Raw genomic sequence first — 18,263 nt, forward strand, 5'->3', positions numbered from 1 at the left:
CCGGATTTCAAGAAGCCTGTAGCACCGTTTTGTGTTTATACTTTCATAATGTGTTATGAAACCACAACACAAGGGTGAGTTAGAAATCATTTTGTAACAGGATATTTTTCAAACAGTTCCTTCAGAAGTTTCTCCGAAAAATGTTGAAATGTTATTTTTATAGCCGTGTCGATTTTAAAAATTATCTATTTATTTGTTTGTTTGTTTGTTTATTTATTTATTTGTTTATTTTATTTTTTTTAAGGTTTCAGTCGAAATTTTTTCCTCCTCAGTTTCTTTCCAAGTTGGTCACCTGGAAATTTTTCACTCAGCAACTCTTTTCACTCAGCTCTTCTCTGATGAGTAATTGAACGAATGTCCCTTCAGCGTTTCACGATTTTACACTCAGGGACTTTTGTCCCTCATCGTCGTCGACTCAGACGATCTCACTATCTGTAAAAATAAATTTCATTTTAAACGTCGTCGATTTTATTCAGAATTTTCAGATTTTTTGTAAAGCTGCTTCGAGACGACGTCCGTTGTAAAAAAAAAAAAACAAAAAACAAAAACAAGCGGCAAACAAATAAAATTGCACCGAACAGAAGTTAACGCCAGATCGAGTAGAAGAGATTTTTCAAAATGGCCGCAGATTTTCTGCAGGTTAGAGCCGAGGCACGTCGAACGTACACCTCTCACAGGAAGTCCTTACACACTGGGAGGAGTTTAAAAGGAGACATTTGTGGTTGGAACAATATAAAAAAGGGCCTGAATGAGTAGAAACACTACTGCTGCTGCTCATCTGGTGGTCTAACACACTGAGAGGAAAGACAGCAGTCTGCCGTCTTCCACATACATGAGCCCGAAGACACCTGATTGGCTAGTGGCTTTGATTGACAAGGGAGAGAAACAAAGAGAAAAAGAGAGAGATTATGCCCTTCTTCCCTTGACTCCTGAGAATGATCTCAGAGATCTTCTAATTTAGCTAAAAAATGTCTAACTATGAATCGTATCTTAAGAGTGATTCAGGGAAAATATTTTATCTTAGAGAGGAGGCGGAGCTAAACCCGTTATCTTCTCTTTTAATTTTCAGTTGAATCGCCCACATTTCTAACAAGGAGAAACTCTTTACACTAAGAATGTTCATGAACACCTGCCCTGGTGTTACAAATAGCTTTGAGGGCTCGTAGCCGTTTTATGACGATAACGTGAACACGCGTCTCTTGTGCCTCTCGATATTCGTTAATACGTGAGCTTGGGCTGAACCGCTCTTTCTCTTCACACTCATTTTACACTCACAAACATTCCACAGCCTTTTTAACGACTCGTGATACCGCCCTCGATACTTCTATAAAAAAATATACTGGTAATGTTTTTATTAGGCGACTCCTAACGTAGGGAGATGCCGAAGCTCCTGCGCTTCATCACTCGGATTGCTTGATTAGCACGGTAGCGTTCAGTAGTTTTACATCACGTAATGTCCCGTGGTATTGGACGGCGAGTCCAGTATCAGACCCGACGTTTTGTTTTTTTTTGTTTCGTTTTGTTCTTTATGAAATAAACGCAATTTTTGGAATTACTAGATGTTTTCCATCAAATGGCCACCTGACTTGACTTGACTTGACAAACGCCAGCACAGCGCTCTCTAAAATAAAACTCTGCTTGGTTTGTTTTTCACACTGAACATTTTCCCTTTTTTTCTTGACCTTCGCGGCTTATCGTGGTTCTCAGATTAAAGCACAGATAGTGAGAATAACAGCACGACTCAGCACGACGCATTGAAAGTCGAATCTCTTTCGATATCGACATTTTCACGACCGTCCCACCACGTCACTAAATGTCTTCCTGAGTTTTAGACGTTAAGCTCTGTTCTCAGATCAGGTCTCGGGTAGAAAGTCGCTTCTGACTGCTTTCGGGATGAGTGATTGCGGTCGAATGAGTGTTGAGTGCTGAGTTTGTTTGTGCCATTTGAATCTCTTAACTAGGGTAGGAAGGAGATATATGTGTGTGTGTGTGTGTGTGTGTTAGATTAACTCTTCTTTATAGACGCTCAGACTGACAAAAAAAAGCAAAAAATGGAACGACTTAAACTTGTAAAGATGATAATCAGTTGCGGTTGAATTTCTCGTACCGTGTCTTTAACAATAAACGTAATCGAAATCTGCCTGCTTTCACAGAACTGAACCCATATGCCAATCAGATCTCAGCCCACGGGATCCTGAAGCTTTAAGTCAGACAAGGGTACAAAAGATACCAGACTCTATGGATCCCATGATTACAGCCCCAGAGGCGGAGACTAAATAAAAGGAAACAGGACATTTCGTATATTTTCTTCGACATAGAGTGTCACATTTCTGTCGCAGTCAGAACGAACACGACTAGAATTTATCTTGTGGAAAGTTTTATGTTTAGAGAAGAGGAAAGGATGCAGGATGTGAAATAAATAAAGTCTTTTATTGTGTATCCAAAATGCAATATTTTGGCCCTAAATTACAACACAAGTAGAACAGCATACGATAACGAGTAGCATAGCAACAAGCTAGTCAGCTAACATTAGCGAAAACTCTATTGTTTTTCAACCGGTTCCCAAAAACAGCGATTAGTTCAGTCAGTGTTATAGATTTTTTTTACCAAACACCGTGTCAGTATAAGCTCAGACTTAGAAAAAGGTATCGAAGTGGAACGTCACACTGTTTAAAGCATGGGAGGCCACGTCAATCCGACGCCACTCCGTAAACGTGGAAGGAACCACGGTGTCGGTGTGTGAAAATTACCCCCGAGGTGAAATCGCTTTGGTCGAGGGGGTATTTTTGTTGTGTTTTACTGGATGTAGGCGGGGAATTTTAACATCACCCTCAAATACAGCACGAGAGCGTGTCCTAGATGGCACATTCACCAACTTGTATTGTGTAGAAAGTGGTTTGTTGTGGTCAAATAGTGTTTATACTCTCACTCTGTTCATCTACAAAATGTCCAGCACACATTTATTGTTTCGTTTCTTTTCTTTTCTTTTCTTTTCTTTTTTTTTTCTTTTTTTTTTTTTTTTTTTTTGGTTAAACATAGTCGTGCACAAAAAATGCTACAAATTTTCATCTTTCTTTTTCTTTTTTTTTTCCTCCCATCAAAGTACGAAACAAAAACGACAGAGAAACTTACTTTATATCAACGGGATATTACGTTCCTTCGCTATTACCAGCTGTTAGCGTATCGTATTTTACGCTACCTGTGAATTAGTGGCGTGAGATTAAAAAGCTGGAAATCACAAGCGAGCCCGCTCGTATTACTTTACCTCACTTTAAGCAGCTGTAACCTAGTTAACATTAAATAAAAAGTAGCATGGGGCTCATCCCACCTCTTCAACGGTCTACCGAGACCTTGTTAGCGATATTAGATGCCTCACGAAGCGATACATGGCCGTAATTAGGAATAACTCAAACTAGCAGAAAATGAGAAAACCGGCACTATAAAATATAAAGGGAGGAAAAAAAAAAAGCAAGACAAAACACACACACACACACACACACACACGCACACACACAAATGAATAGATAAACAAATGAACGCGGCTAATTCGGCTTCTTCTGTCCACGTAAAACTAGCAGAGTAAAGAAAATAAAAACAAGCAATTAATAAACATTCGTCTTAATCCTAACTTGTGTTTGTTGTCGAATCCCCTGAAGTTACGATTTTGTCGTTACCATTGATGGTTTTGATGCGAAGCCCACATTATAATCTTAAGCGTGATGTATCAGTCGCCACTCAGTGATTTGAGTCTGAAGTTCCCCGAATTGACAGGGAAATCCCTAACCTTCATCAGAAAGTGATTCATTCTTCTTCAATTGGCCAAACGTGAATCCAGGCATTTTACATATCGGCTGTGTATCAGTTTATTTAAATTTATTCCTCCTTTATTTTCCTCTCGTACGTATCGTCCCTAGTCACGTAACGAGGCAGAGCACCTTTTAAAGACGTTAACTAGGTTACAGTTGTTGTGCAAAACGCTTCCTGGAAAGCGATAGAGAAAGAGGGTGGTGTGTGTGTGTGTGTGTGTGTGTGTGTGTGTGTGTGTGTGTGTGTGTGTGTGTGTGAGAGAGACACAGAGTGAGCAAGCATGTGATTTCCAGAGTTGGTGACAGGTTTAGCTCCACACCTGCATCAGGAATAAAAATCCCTCGTCAGAACGTTGTTCGTTCTGCGCGCGAGATGTGAGTTTTTTTTTTTTGTCTCCCAGGTCTCTCTGCGATTGGCCTTCCAGCCCTGCACCCAGGACCGCTTTTATGTTTTAGCTTTTCGAACAAACCCGAGCATTCTAACTGACACGCCGCGTCTCCTGCTTTCAGACGTGGAAAATCATTATCAGGTTTAGTCCAGATAGAAGTGTGTTTAAACCAGTAATTCGGCGCGTCCCTGTAAAACATTAACTGGGAAATGTTTCACGTCTAAATTTGTTTCGAAGTTTGAGGTGAACTTTAATTCGATAGTAAGAAGTAAACCGGAAATAATGGGAAAAAAGGTTAAAGCGATTCAATGTTAAACCTTTTTGCATTATTGAGATGTGTGCACATTATGTGGATTTGACTGTACGCTTGTGTGTGTGTGTGTGTGTGTTTGTTTGTGTGTGTGTGTTTGTTTGTGTGTGTGTGTGGTGAGTCAGCAGGTTATGACTGACCTCTTCCACAGCCAGGGTTGGTCAGGACAGCCTGTCTCTCTCTGTGTGTGTGTGTGTGTGAGTGTGTGTACACGCAACCATACCGAACACCTGTGTCGTATTCGTGTTTTTGTTTTTTCTTTGAAGATAACCACTTTTAACTATTCACCGCAATTTAACTCGCCTGCTTTAACTACGTACCTTTCATCTAATTCATCGCACAGTAATGTGCTGAATAAGCAGAATCATTCAACAGTAAGTCAGGGATTTATGGCTTGGACGAATAATAGAAACCAACAACTACACCTTTCTTAGTAATTCCCTCGGTGGAGGTGGAGATAGTCCTAGCGTGTAGGACTGAAGCGCTGGAGAACCTGGAGGCGTATCGCAGGGATCTTTTCTTTATTTCCACAGTGCAGTTATTTACACTAATAGGATCCTAATTGCAAACAATGTCGGTCACTTATTGCGTCAATAGCATAGTAAAGTGTTTCTTTTCAACACCGATTGTTGTTTTAAAACACATGGACACGAATCTGTCGGATTCTCAAATCCGATTGCTCAGAAGATTCTTAGTATTTTTCTAAACATTACAACATTCCTGATAGCAATTCCAGCTACAAGACAAATCACAGGATGGAATGATTAGATATATATTTTTTGCTTTCAACTTAAAGAGAAAGGTCGGAGGGGGAATTGTTAGTATCTGTTATACCATACCACATACTTGTCGAGCAAAATATTAACGATTAAAAAATATATTTTTTTCATAAAATAATAATAATAGTAACTGTTGGCAGATTTCCGCGAAGTAACCGGACCATGTTGGGACGTGGTGTGTTTGGAAGACAGTCAACTTAGCGGTGGTCATCATATCAATGTTTAAGCTTCATCACATCACCCAGCCTCTGATTATTATCCTTCATTATATATGGTATAAGTTCTTTTTAATAAGGCATCCGTCATACGCCGCTTCGTTTGACTCCGCCGTAGAAACAGCGTAAACAAAACGGGTACACTTACAAACTGACCTTCACGAGGGACACGAAAAACACATTCGCCGAAGTCTAGGGACTATCTTTTTAGCCGTAGTCGTTATAATACACGTTGGTAGTGTTGTAATGTTTTCATTGATAAGGTGTCCTGAACCTACTGCTTAGTCATAACAGAGGTACTATGAAATTTCCTTTGACTCATTGACTGGTTTCCCATCTAGCATGGGTTAGATCACACTGTGACTTGCTTGTAGGAGGGTTGGAGTAGTGCTGAGTGCTGAGTTTTATTCTTACCACATATGTAAGTCATTCTGTGTCAACCGCTAACGGTAGCGCTTACATTTAACGTAATTATGTAACGGCACACAAGCTGCCATAGTGTACGTGCCATAGTTATCCCGCTCGCTTAAATATTCATAAAGCTTTGCTCTTAGTATAGGATGGTAGCTTTGCTTCACCAGAATATCTCTTAACGACTGGCTTATAGTGTTTAGAATGTTCAAGTTATATTTTTTTACTCTCTCCGCACAGACTGGTTTGCGATGGACGCATCCTGACGCCCGACAGGAGGACAATGAACCTGGCAGTCCTGTCGCATGGACACAGTGTAGAAGCCAAACCTCTATGCAACACTTCCAACTGATTGCATAATGGACTATTTTGGTGACTCCAACCTTTTTGAGGATTGTTTTAACTCAGGCCATGTTTCTTTGGCAGATGAGCTGGATCTTGGCTCAGGGTTTGACCCTCTGCAGCTCAATGCAGTGGATCCTGAGAAACACCCTGGAATGGTGGCAGGTTCTATGCCATCTGCTAACCAGCATGAGGTAGACTACCATCAACAAATAGGGCAGTTTGACGGAATGAAAGCCCAGACATCCATGACACAGTCTTTTCCTAACCAAGGAGGAGGAGGAGACGGCGGCGTCGGAGGCGTTTTCATTAACAAGCAGCCCCATTTTCAAGACCCAACCATGAATCAAGCACCTCAGACTAACGGACTGTATCCCAACACCAGTCCTATATGGGGGGAACGCAGAGCAAATGCCTACCACCAGCAGCGGCTGCAGCATCAGCAGATTCAACAGCAGCAGCGGCATAAAGAACATCTGCGTCAGCAACAGTTTCAAGAACAATTTCAGCATCGTCAAGGCCAACGTCATCTACATCAATTCAATCAGCAACATTCACACCTTCAACAGGGTCAGCAAGTTTTGAGCCAGCATCAGCTGTCAGCTCAGCACCAGATGCCCCACCAACAAATTAACCCCCATACTTTACGTCCAAAGAGCTATCCGGACCATAGCAACTTCTACTACCAAGGAAACGTCACGTCCCACCAAGGTCACCATGGCGCAATTAATTCAGAGGGAAGCCCTTTTCATCCAGGTGTCGATCCACAGTCCAAGTCTTACCTTAATGTCCCGATGATTGCTGCAACATCTCAGCAACAAAGTGGGTTTGAGATGGCACAAACGGTCCAAAGGTTCCATGGCGTTCCTGTGACCGAGGAAAGTAATCTCGGGTACCATGTACAGTCTTCCCCTGCAGCCTATACCCTGTCTTCCTGTTCAGCCAGTATGGCTTCATCCTACCCTTCCTCTCAGTATTCATTTCCTGGTCAGCCTCCACCTGTCGTAACTTCATCACAGCCTCGCAGCACCATGCCACCTGGTTCTGAAAACGTTCCCCGTAATTCCAGCTGCTTGTTCATGGCGGATCCTTTAATGGAACAACGGCAAAAGGGGAGTCAGGTCCAGGTTCCTGGAAACCATCCTCAGGAGTGTCCTTTTCGTAGCCTGCAGCCTTCTAAGCCAGTCCAGGATGCTTACGGGGCTCCTGAGATTTTCTCAGAAGGTCTAGCTTCGTTCAGTGCAGCAAACGGTCCTTTCTTACACGAGACTCAAAACAATCACGGTGTCACCGGTAGCGGGTTTCAGGGTCTGGACGACGTCTCGTTGCTCGACCATCAGCACGGAGGCATCGGGGCAATAGGAGAAGGACATAATATCCTGGAAGAAGAGCTGCTGCCTGAGCTCGAAGCTTTTGTTCAGGAGGAGACTGTCGGCTGGAACAACAGAAGACACGACGAAGAACCTCGAGGGAACGCGGTCAACGATTTGAAAGGAGAGGAAGATGTGGATTTTAAGGGTTCACTAACTTTGCATTATAAGGCACAGGTAAGATCATTGGTACTAATATTTACGTTTAAAGCAACTCTCGGAGAGTCGTCTTATATTCTTGATAGAAAGGAGGCTCAAGGCGTTTTGATCTCGAATATCGTCAAGAGTCCGTACACATGTCGTGATTTACTTCGGGATCAGTTTTGCTGATAATCTATGTGCTTTTTTTTTTTTTAAGTAACCAGAGCAGGGTGTCGTGGCACAGTACTGAAAATACTTCAAGATTTTTTCAAGATATAGATATCATCATTTTGCTGATGGATGTTTTTTTGGCTGTGGTTTTGATAGAAACCGGTGTTTTTTTTTCCATTGTCTAGCTCTCGATAAAAAACTTTGCCGTTAGGTCCTTTATATATTTTTGGCCGAAGGATAAAGGATAAATACTCCTAAAAAAAAAAAAAAAGGAGTATAGATTCATATCGGAGAGAAATAAGAGCTTTAACTAAGAGCTTTTAAAGTAAAGGTATTTTAAAAAGACAGCTGAGGGAAAGAGAAACGGAAAATAAGAAAGAGGACTCCTGTGAATCCTGGCACTTGAGGAGGTTTTCAGACCGTCCAGCTAGCAGCTGATTAAGAGTGGCAGCCGTGTGCTCAGGACTTACGTGGGTTAAGCATGCTTAAGGCTATAACAAGATGTCGGTCAGGCCGGCCGACGGCTACCACAACAACACGCACTCCGGAGGGTTGGAGAGCGGGGGGTTGTTTGTATTAGTGCTTATGCAGCTGAATGTTTGTTCGTGTTTGTGGGTGGTGGACTCATCGGGCGGACTTGTTGAGGGGGGGATGGAGAGAATCGGTGAAGACAAGCAAAGGATGAAGTGGAGAAAGAAAGAGGAAGGTGGGGGTGGGAGGAAATGCTGTTAACCAGCCCTGCTGGAGGCAATCCTTGGTTCTAATGTCAGAAGAGTCTCTCACTCTCTCATTCTCTCTCCCCCTCGCTCTCTCTCTCTCTCTCTCTCTCTCTATCTCTATCTATCTTTCTCTGATGACGCAACAACCTCAGTTTCCCCACAGGCTTGTGCTTGACACAGAGAGCCAAGGCTCAGAGGTTCAGCTGCCTCATGCACGCACACACACTCACAAACACACACACACTCTCACACAGTGCTTGCCAGGTTTACCACACACACACTCTCTCACACACACACACACACACATACACTCACACGCACTTGCGCACACTCACTCACACACACACACACACAGACACAGTGCTTGCCAGGTTTACCACACACACACACACACACACACACACACCTAATTTGCCAGTACATACAACTCGTCTTGCACTCATGCATGAACACCTTGTCCTATTGCTCTGTACCCAAGCACACCCATAATCTGGTAGCCCTACACACACACACATCTGCCACATAATGTTTTTTCTTTCTTTTTTTTTTTTAGTGTTATACCATTTTCATTGTTTTTTTTTTAATGTTTTGTTAATTTTTGTACCTGTTTTATTTATTTATATATTTTTAATTCACAATGCTATTATGTAGAGCACAATTATTTTCCTATTTTGCTTTTTTTTTTTATGACTTTTTACCTTTTAACTCTTATTTCCTCTTGTTTTTTTTACTTCACTATGTAAAGCAGTTCGATTTAGGAAAGCTATATAACGTTTTAATAATAATTTTTATTTATTATTATTATTATTATTAGATTTGTCAATACTGATGCTGATACTCTTCAGTATTTTATGCTTTAAAAACTACTTTTCACTGCAAAAAAGCTTTAAAAGCTTTTCACCGCAACTAGGATGAACAGAATTTTACCCGATTCACTTCTATTCTTTATTTATCGTAACTGCTTTTTTTATTTATCGTGGCTGTCTGTAAATAGGCAGTCATAGAGCAGACTGACACATAAGCAGAAGGCCTGCTGAGTTAATTTGTCTGTCCTCACGGGTCCTTAATTAAAGCTTAGGCAGGATGTACGGATTCCGTGACTTCCTGTTGAGAGAGGGAGACGGAGAGCAAGAGAGTAGATGAAGGTTAGACGGCGCTATTCATGTGCAGCCGAGTGCAGAGGGCCGACAGACGAACAACGCGAGTCAGTCACACTCAGACGAGCAGAGAGAAAGAGAGAGAAAGAGGAAGAAATTTACTCAGTGTTTCTATCCGGTACTTTACTCATGAACTGGAGCTTCAGGATCTGCACCTTCAAGCGTGTTTGGAAGCATGATGTTTTTTAGCGCTAAATAAACCGCACCGAATTATCGCAACCTCGATTTTGAGAATATTTAAACAGCCCTGTCCTGTGTTGACGCCGTACGTAGAGCCCATAGAGCTGTAGTTCACGTTCAGCGTTACAGCGTATCATCAGTCACACGAAGTCTTTCCATAATAACGTCTGAGCGAAACGTCGCTATTCCCGACCGTTTCGGCTCATTTACACAGTCTATACGTACAAGCCTATGCTCAGAGTCCGTGTTACTCAGTTGCCTAGCAAGAGTTCATCTTCACAACATTAACCATTTGAACCACAGATAGAGGAAACGTAGCTGCCAAGTTAGCCACCGTTACTACGTTTAACGTAGCCATGTTAGCAGATGTGAGATTTGCTCGTAAGTACAAGTCTCTGGAGACGCAATAGCCAAATTCTACTTTCATATGAGCCTCATATTAACCACCACCGCGGAGTGGAACGCGACAAAGACGCCCAGCGCTGAACATGGACACAACTCGTATTATAACATTAGCGACTTTAACTACGTTACTAGCTATGTTTGTAGCTTTACCCTGGGTATTACTTTGCTCTGCTGGCTATATCTGTATATGTACATAGGTGGCATAGTTCACTGGCTAATTTTAGCTCACATGTAGCTCCTGTACCTATATACAGTATAGGAGCTCTCGCATACCTAGCTCTCGCTGCCGTTTTTTAAGGTTCCACCGTCGGTTTCCCGCCGATGGTCATAAACGTAGCGGCTCAAGAGTCCTAAACAGGCCAAAACGTGACCTCGGCGGTGACGGGGAAAGCAATCGCATTTCATATCCATCATTTTTATAAGCAGTTAAGTGCTGCTGGTGGCAGAGGGTTGTGTAACCTCAGACTGCTTACGATCTACTCTGCTCTTAGAACCTCTGACGTTTAACCCTCCAACCTCAACTGAAGTGTTGATGTAATCTTTTCACATCTGTGAAGTCAAATATCTTTCACACTTAAAACCAGACTCGCGTTTTGATTTTCAGAGCATGGAGGTATGAGTGAAGAGATGCTTTCGCCTCTAATCTCTTTCCTCTTTACTCTCGCCTCTTTCCTCTTTTTTCTTTCTTCTTTCCTCCTTCCTCTTGTGTCTTGTTTTTTGTCTGTGGTCGTAGACGTAAACACGCATTTCATAATATTTTATTGGCAACATATTTAGTACCTCTGTAGTTCTGTATTAAGACTTCTGTGTCTCTCGTGTCCCGTAATTGTTATATGTATAATTTTATATACACTGCGTTTGGCCTTTGGGCTTCGACAGGTATTCAAAACAGAATTTTCCAGCGATGTAGTATACTACATTAATAAAATATTATATCATTATATAGTGTTATAATTTATTACTTTTCTTCTTGTTGCTGTGTAATTATGCCGGCGGCCAAAGTTGAATTAAAACCTTCTCACCGCTGAATTAGAAAATGTGATTCATGATTCCAGATATACATAGTGTGAGTGTGCGTGCGAGTGCCTGTGCGTGCGAGTGCCTGTGCGTGCGAGTGCCTGTGCGTGCGAGTGCCTGTGCGTGCGAGTGCCTGTGCGTGCGAGTGCCTGTGCGTGAGTGCCTGTGCGTGAGTGCCTGTGCGTGAGTGCCTGTGCGTGAGTGCCTGTGCGTGAGTGCCTGTGCGTGAGTGCCTGTGCGTGAGTGCCTGTGCGTGAGTGCCTGTGCGTGAGTGCCTGTGCGTGAGTGCCTGTGCGTGAGTGTGTGCGTGAGTGTGTGCGTGAGTGTGTGCGTGAGTGTGTGAGTGTGTGCGTGAGTGTGTGAGTGTGTGCGTGAGTGTGAGTGTGTGTGTGAGTGTGTGCGTGAGTGTGTGTAAATGAGATGGAGCAGAAGGGGAAAAAACCCGCAAGTACTTCTTTTAGGCTTCACTGATTCCAACTTGAGTTTTTTTCCCCTCCTACTTACAGCTGCATGAAGTGTGGAGAACTTGTTGAGCGCATGCGATCTGGGTGTTTATATGCCTGTTGACGTGTGTGTGTGTGTGTGTGTGTGTGTGTGTGAGTGAGACGCTTGTGTTGAATCGCTGTCTTTGTTGCTTCCTGACCCTGTCACAGTGAGGTTTATATAACTCACTCAGTCTGACAGGCGAAACCCAGAGACCAGAACTGTAACGTGACACTCTGTCAGTCACACACACACACACTTACACACACAAACATACACACACACCCCTGCTGGTGTGTGTGTGTCTGGTCCATAGATAGTAATTTCTAGTGGGTGGGAAGATGATCTGCTGATCTGAGATCTGTTGTAAGTAAAGAACACTGGGAGGAGCCTGCAAGGTTAAAGATCAACAGGAAGTGGTGTAAAGCAGCATATGGGGAACGGAAGAGGAGGGGGAGAGAGAGAGAGAGAGAGATAGAAGGAGAGAAAGAGAGAGAAGGAGGGGCAAGCTGACTTGGCGTTGGACCACACTTAGGGCACATGGGAAGGGAGCCAGATCAAACTGAACAGTAGGTTAAAATCCGACACTGTCTCTCTTCTGCTTTTAAAAACAAATGAATAAATAAAAAACTTTAAATAAGATTATTAGATTAAAAAATAAAAACACTGTGTGTGTGTGTGTGTGTGTGTGTGTGTGTGTGTGTGAGAGAGAGAGAGAGAAAGTGAGTAAGTGAGTGTGTGTGTGTGTGCGTGCGCATGTGTGTGTGTGTGTGTGTATCTGTTAGCCAGCCAGATTTAGCGCATTTGAGGGGAGGGGGTAAAGATGGTAGACGTTTTGGGTGATGACACAATCTGGCCTCCTTCCGTGGCAGCGTCTTAACCCTCCACACACCAGAGCGATAAGACACATGGCAGCAAGTTCTGTAACTTCAGTCTGAGTGTAAAATATATAAAAATCTCAGTTTTTATACATTGTGTGTGTTGTGTGTGTTATGGGGTAATATATTCATTACAAATACGCATGTGTATCAGGCGGTTCACGAGTAAAACACTGCGCTGATTTGCATATCATGTTTCTTATCTTTCTGTCGTTACCTACTGAATGCCAGGTGCTTGTGCGCGTGTGTTTGAGTGTCGCTCACCGATTGGTCACACAGTCAACAGGTTTTTCAGGTAGTCGCTGGAGTTTCTATTCGTTGCCGTAGCTCTCGTCATGGCTCTGGGTTTTGTTTACAGAAATTACCAATACGCATTAAAAAGCTCCCGTCTAACGTGCTAAACGTTAAAGCGTAACGCTGCCGCATTTTCATCCTGTCGACCTACTCGTTTTTCCAGTGTCTTCCATTTGGTGTGTTAATATTTTACTCAACATGAGGCACAAAATGGAGGTTGTTTTTTTTTATTTATTTATTTTTGTTCATATTAAGATTAAACCTTGAAGCGTTTTTGAAAATATCCCTTTTTTTTTATTTTTTTTTATTTTATTTATCGATTCTGACGTCATTCCGTACAAACTACTCGTCATTCTCATCCGCAGTCAAAGCCGTATTAACTCTTTCATGTGTGTTCATTTTAAACAGTAAATGATTTGTCCTTCTGTAGGAACACCATGAATATGTAAAAAGGACAAAGCAGACAGCAAAAAAAAAAACTATCTACAACAGTCTGATTGTCTTTATATTAATAACACTCTCTTATTCCAATTGTTCATTCATTCAGATTCGTCTACATGGAGAGACAGTGGATCCTTATCAGGGACCAAAAATTGGCTTGTTTTTGTTGCGTCCGTGTTCAGTACCGAACGTCCACAATGGTGTTAACGTGAAGCTAATATGAATGTAAACACTCAGGACTGTAGCGTTTCCGTTTCTCTAGCCGACTAGCGTCAATATATTCATAGAAAACATCCAAATAAACAAAAAAGGCATCTTTTTGTCCACATAAATGTTTGTATCTTCAAAGTAAATGTTGATCTCAAACCCGTTTCTGCTCTCCGAGATGCTCAGAGTTCTTTAAATTTAAACGTGATGCTAATGATGCTAACTTCAGGGTCAGCCTACAGAAATAGGTCATCCCTGCAGCACGCTCAAGGTACGTTATGTAACTTCCGCAAATACGCTTAACTTCCCGTTATCACTTACACCACAGCAGCAAAAAGATCGTAAACCTTGCAGCTCGATGCAGAGAAACTAAGAAAGCGCAATATCCTCGATCCTGAAAACACAGGAAGCTTTACACAGGAAGCCTGACAGCGGAGACTCCTTCCAAAAGTGTTAAATAAATAAACAAATAAACACTATCCTCACCAAAAAGCATCAGTTGTAGCTTGTATTATTTATTAAATAGAAACGGGTTTATTAGTAGAATTGGGGTGCTTTCACATTTCGTCTGTAAATGCGAATTTGTACCTACGAACGATTCTAGGTTCGTTTGCGGGAGGGGGTCAGATCGTAGAAAAATTTGTTCTAAGTCACTGATTAAATTTAACTATTATTATTTTTATTATTATTTTTTTTTTTTTGCAAACAGCATCAGAAAAAAAAAGTTTATTTATTTATTTTCCTGGAGCAGCACAAGCAAATCGACGTAACCCTGTGATTCGATTTTACAAGCAGAAATCTTATCCGTCGAAGCGAATCAACGCCTCATGACCAATCAGAAAGGAGAACTGCACTCGTCTGCTCCACCGTATCGACAGTTCTAGAAGTTCACAGGAGGTCACAGAAGGCCACAGGTGGGTGGACGTTCCCTGTGAGAGAGGGTGAAAAAAGTTTTGGCACCCGGTGTCTCTGCACATTTGCATGCGTGGTTCAGAAACTCCGACAGTGATGGTGATCTCACCGTGATAAGTGGAGCGTAGGGTGTGGGCCTACATATAGATCCCATGGGGCACCTGTTTGATTTCGAAACAGGAAGTGGATAAAAAAAAAAAAAAAAAACTTTTAAATATTGAAATATTTACTCAAATATTGAAACATGCCAGGTTGCTATTTAATGCCACTTGTTATGCCGTGAAGAATTATTGGCACCCTTTTAATAGAAAAAAAAACATAAAACCTGTGATTACTTGTATTTTGTGCCATTTTTATTAAAAAAATAATTAAAAAAAAGGTCACTGCATGATAACTGAGGCAGATGTGGGCATAGCAGCGTGAATGTTTTGAGTATTGAAGGAAATCTTTTTAAGGATGTTCGTAATTGACACTCGCACTGTGGCCTGCGGGTTTCAGAAGTGACAGAGCAGACGAAATGAGTGTTCTCACGATTCAAAACCGTTAGACATCAGTATAAGTGACTTGTTTGCCACTTTCCAAAACAATACTGTTCTTTTATGCACTTCTGCCTTTTTATTACCAGTACGTCCGTAACCTCAGAGAGGTTCACTCTCAGATCTGAACTACACTTAACTACACAGTTCGCGACAAGCACCATTTCTTTTCCATTAAGAATTAAAACAGTGCAAAGAATCCCTGAAAGCATCTGGTAGTTGAACACTGATGCTTTGGAATCGCTTCAAGTCATGGTGTGTGTGTGTGTGTGTGCGCAGTGAGTGTGTGTGTGTGCGGTGAGTGTCTTTAGGAAAACAAGCTAGCCGAAGCGCTACTCGTGTTCATGTGCATACGCTGGAAAGGTCTCTCAAGAGAACTGTGCACTCTTACAGTGTGCTTACTGATGCTCTAAGAGTGTGTGTGTGTGTGTTTATATCTCTGTAAGGACAGAATGTCCCTGGAAGGAGAGGATTATCTGACAGTTTTGACCCTGTGTGAACATTTTTGCTGTTTTTCTTTTTTTAACACAACTGGAGCTTTTATTTTCTTTATATATATAATGATAGCATATATGATCATCATTAATACTTATATCAGTGGATGTTAGTATGATGTATACTTGTGTGTGTGTGTGATGGAAAGGTCTCTCAAGTGAGCTGTAATTATTGGCGCTCTAGTGTGTGTGTGTGTTCGTGCGTATGTTAGTAAAGGCCTCTCTAGAGAGCTGTGCTAGCTGATACTCTACTCTGTGTGTGTGTGATGGAAAGGGCCTCGCTGGGGGCTTGGGTTGCCAGTGTTCTGTCTTCTACGGGTCATTAATAGCTGCTGCTATGTTTAATGGGTTCAGGAAACACTGCTACACATCATGTCCTGTTTCATTAATCAGATTGTGCTCATCTCTCTCTCTCTCTCTCTCTCTCTTTCTCTCTCTCTCTCCGTAGCTCTTCTCAGCACACTATAACTCCACATTAGCCCACAGCTCCAGTCCTAATTATGGAGCCTAATCTTTCTCTGCAGCTCATGGCACGCTAATCTATATTAGGTTAACTAGCACACCGTATATCCTGAGATAACGCTGTCGGTGTATGTATGTTCATGTCATATTAGTGCGAATATTTCTAGCTGAACTGGAGAAATCGAGTGAACAGACATGTGCATGCATTATAAGACTCAGCTCTTGTACATTTCATAATATCATACATATAAAAAAAAAAAAAAAATATATATATATATATATATATATATATATATATATATATATATATATATATATATATATATTTATATATATATACATGAGGTCAGTAGAGCGTACAGGCTCCACGTGCCTGTATGCGCTCCTGATGAGATGGCGGATGGTGTCCCAGGGGATATGGGGCATTAGTGATAACCTGGAAAGTCTGTGCTGCCACTTGTCGGCTTCGGATGCTTCAGATTCATAGCATCCCAGAGGTATTGAGTTGGATTCAGGGTCTGACGTGACGGTCAGTTAATAGCATCAGTGCCTTCGTCATCTAGAAACTGCCTACACCTTCTGGTCATATGATCGTGCACCAGGAGGAACCCAGAGCATTCTGAACCAGAGTAAAGTCTGACAATAAGGGTACCGTTGGCTGGAACATGGAGGTTTGTGCAACCCTCCAAGTCCATCAGGGACCCACGGCCCAACCGTTCACGCCGGATGATGTTGCAGACAGCATAACGTTCCTCAGGGACTCTCTCCGTACTCTTTCATGTCTGTCAGATGTACTTAACGCGAACCTGCTCTCATCCCTGAAGAGAACGCACATAGCGGACCTTCCAGTTATGGTGCTTTCATGCTGTCTGTTCCGCTTCTACAGCCCTGTCCAGGTCTCCTTGTGTATCTCCTCCATGCTCTCGCGCAGGGAGACGCACCAAACCTTCTTGCGACGGCTCGTACGGATGTAGGACCTGTTAGGAACCAAACACAAAACTAGAGACAAATCAATCAGGAAGCATAAGGAGAGGAGAGGAAACTTATTCATAATCGGTAATAATCGGACAGATCAATAAACCCAAGGTACCGTTTTTCTCTCTCCTCATGTCTCTCTGTATGTTTCTATCTCAGGGTTTCTCTCTCTCGTTCTGGAGAGAGATAGCCCCGCCCCCTTTTTTAGCCAAACCCCTCCCCCTGTAGAAGCACAGCTACTTCTTCTCATTTGCATATTAACTGTTTGGTTGCCATGGAGCCTGTGCCATTTAGGCCACGTGATTGTGTCAGCATGTGTCTGTTCCCCCTGCTGTTCACTGCCAGCACATTACTGCCCCACACACACACACACAGAGACACTGAAAGAGAGAGAGAGTGTGTGTGTGTGTGTAAGTACACCGCATGCATTTCAGTGTTGGAGCTTCCCCTTGTTTTTTTTCCCTGTGGTGAAAATTTTTTCTTTCTTTCTTTATTTCTTTCTTTTTTAAAATTTTACTCATGTTTATTTCCGTTCATTTAGCTACACATTATGGCTGTTTCGAACATTATTCTCTATTAAAAACCATGATTTAACGGTCATGCTTCTGCCACTAGGTGGGGAAGAGGCACGTTTTCAGGACGTCCGTCCCTGCGTCCGTCCACGTGTCTGCCCGCTGTATCCGTTAGCGCAACCTATCGTAAAAACCAGAACGTTTCTAGGATTTATATAGAATTTAGAATCTTAACCAGCAGATTAGCTTAGTAGATTTTGGACCCGATCCAAACAGGGTCAAGGTCACGGCAAGGTCAATTGTCCGAAATAATCTTTCTTCGATAGCTTCACTCTTGTTTTGGGGTATATTTCAGGGGTATATTTCAAGGGTATTTCAGGCAAAGGTATTAGTAACAAGCCGGACTAGACTTCTAGACGGTTAAAGCTTCACTATCATCTCTATGAGCTGTAGAGTTTTTTTATTTTATCTTTAAAAAATAGCAAAAATCGATCGAGCTATCGTGATCTCTGTCTGAATTTGGATAAGCGGTAGCTTGTGGTCGTGCGTGTAAAGATAGCGCTTTATCAGATTCTACTTTGTCATAAATAATTTCAGGTACAGCATCGCCGCTTAGATTTTTAAACACCTCAGTGCCAAAAAAACACCAGCAGAAGC

General features: G+C 42.1%; 1 protein-coding gene across 8 annotated transcripts in view; it reads left to right on the forward strand.

Annotated features, from left to right (window-relative positions):
• The window catches only part of chd9 (chromodomain helicase DNA binding protein 9), a 68,590-nt gene that overhangs the window by 4,432 nt on the left and 45,895 nt on the right, over window positions 1-18,263 (forward strand). For 6 of the 8 annotated variants that reach the window (XM_060859042.1, XM_060859044.1, XM_060859046.1 and 3 more), the window contains exon 2: window positions 6,151-7,799. In XM_060859042.1, the coding sequence (XP_060715025.1) occupies window positions 6,270-7,799 (1,530 nt within the window). In that variant the 5' untranslated portion in view covers window positions 6,151-6,269. Of the gene's footprint in view, window positions 1-6,150; window positions 7,800-12,371; window positions 12,465-14,509; window positions 14,630-18,263 lie in introns of those variants that run through there. The other 2 variants (XM_060859050.1, XM_060859049.1) reach the window with 2 other exon arrangements.

Source organism: Tachysurus vachellii, chromosome 23 (assembly GCF_030014155.1).
Source record: "Tachysurus vachellii isolate PV-2020 chromosome 23, HZAU_Pvac_v1, whole genome shotgun sequence".
Classification (NCBI taxonomy): Eukaryota; Metazoa; Chordata; class Actinopteri; order Siluriformes; family Bagridae; genus Tachysurus; species Tachysurus vachellii.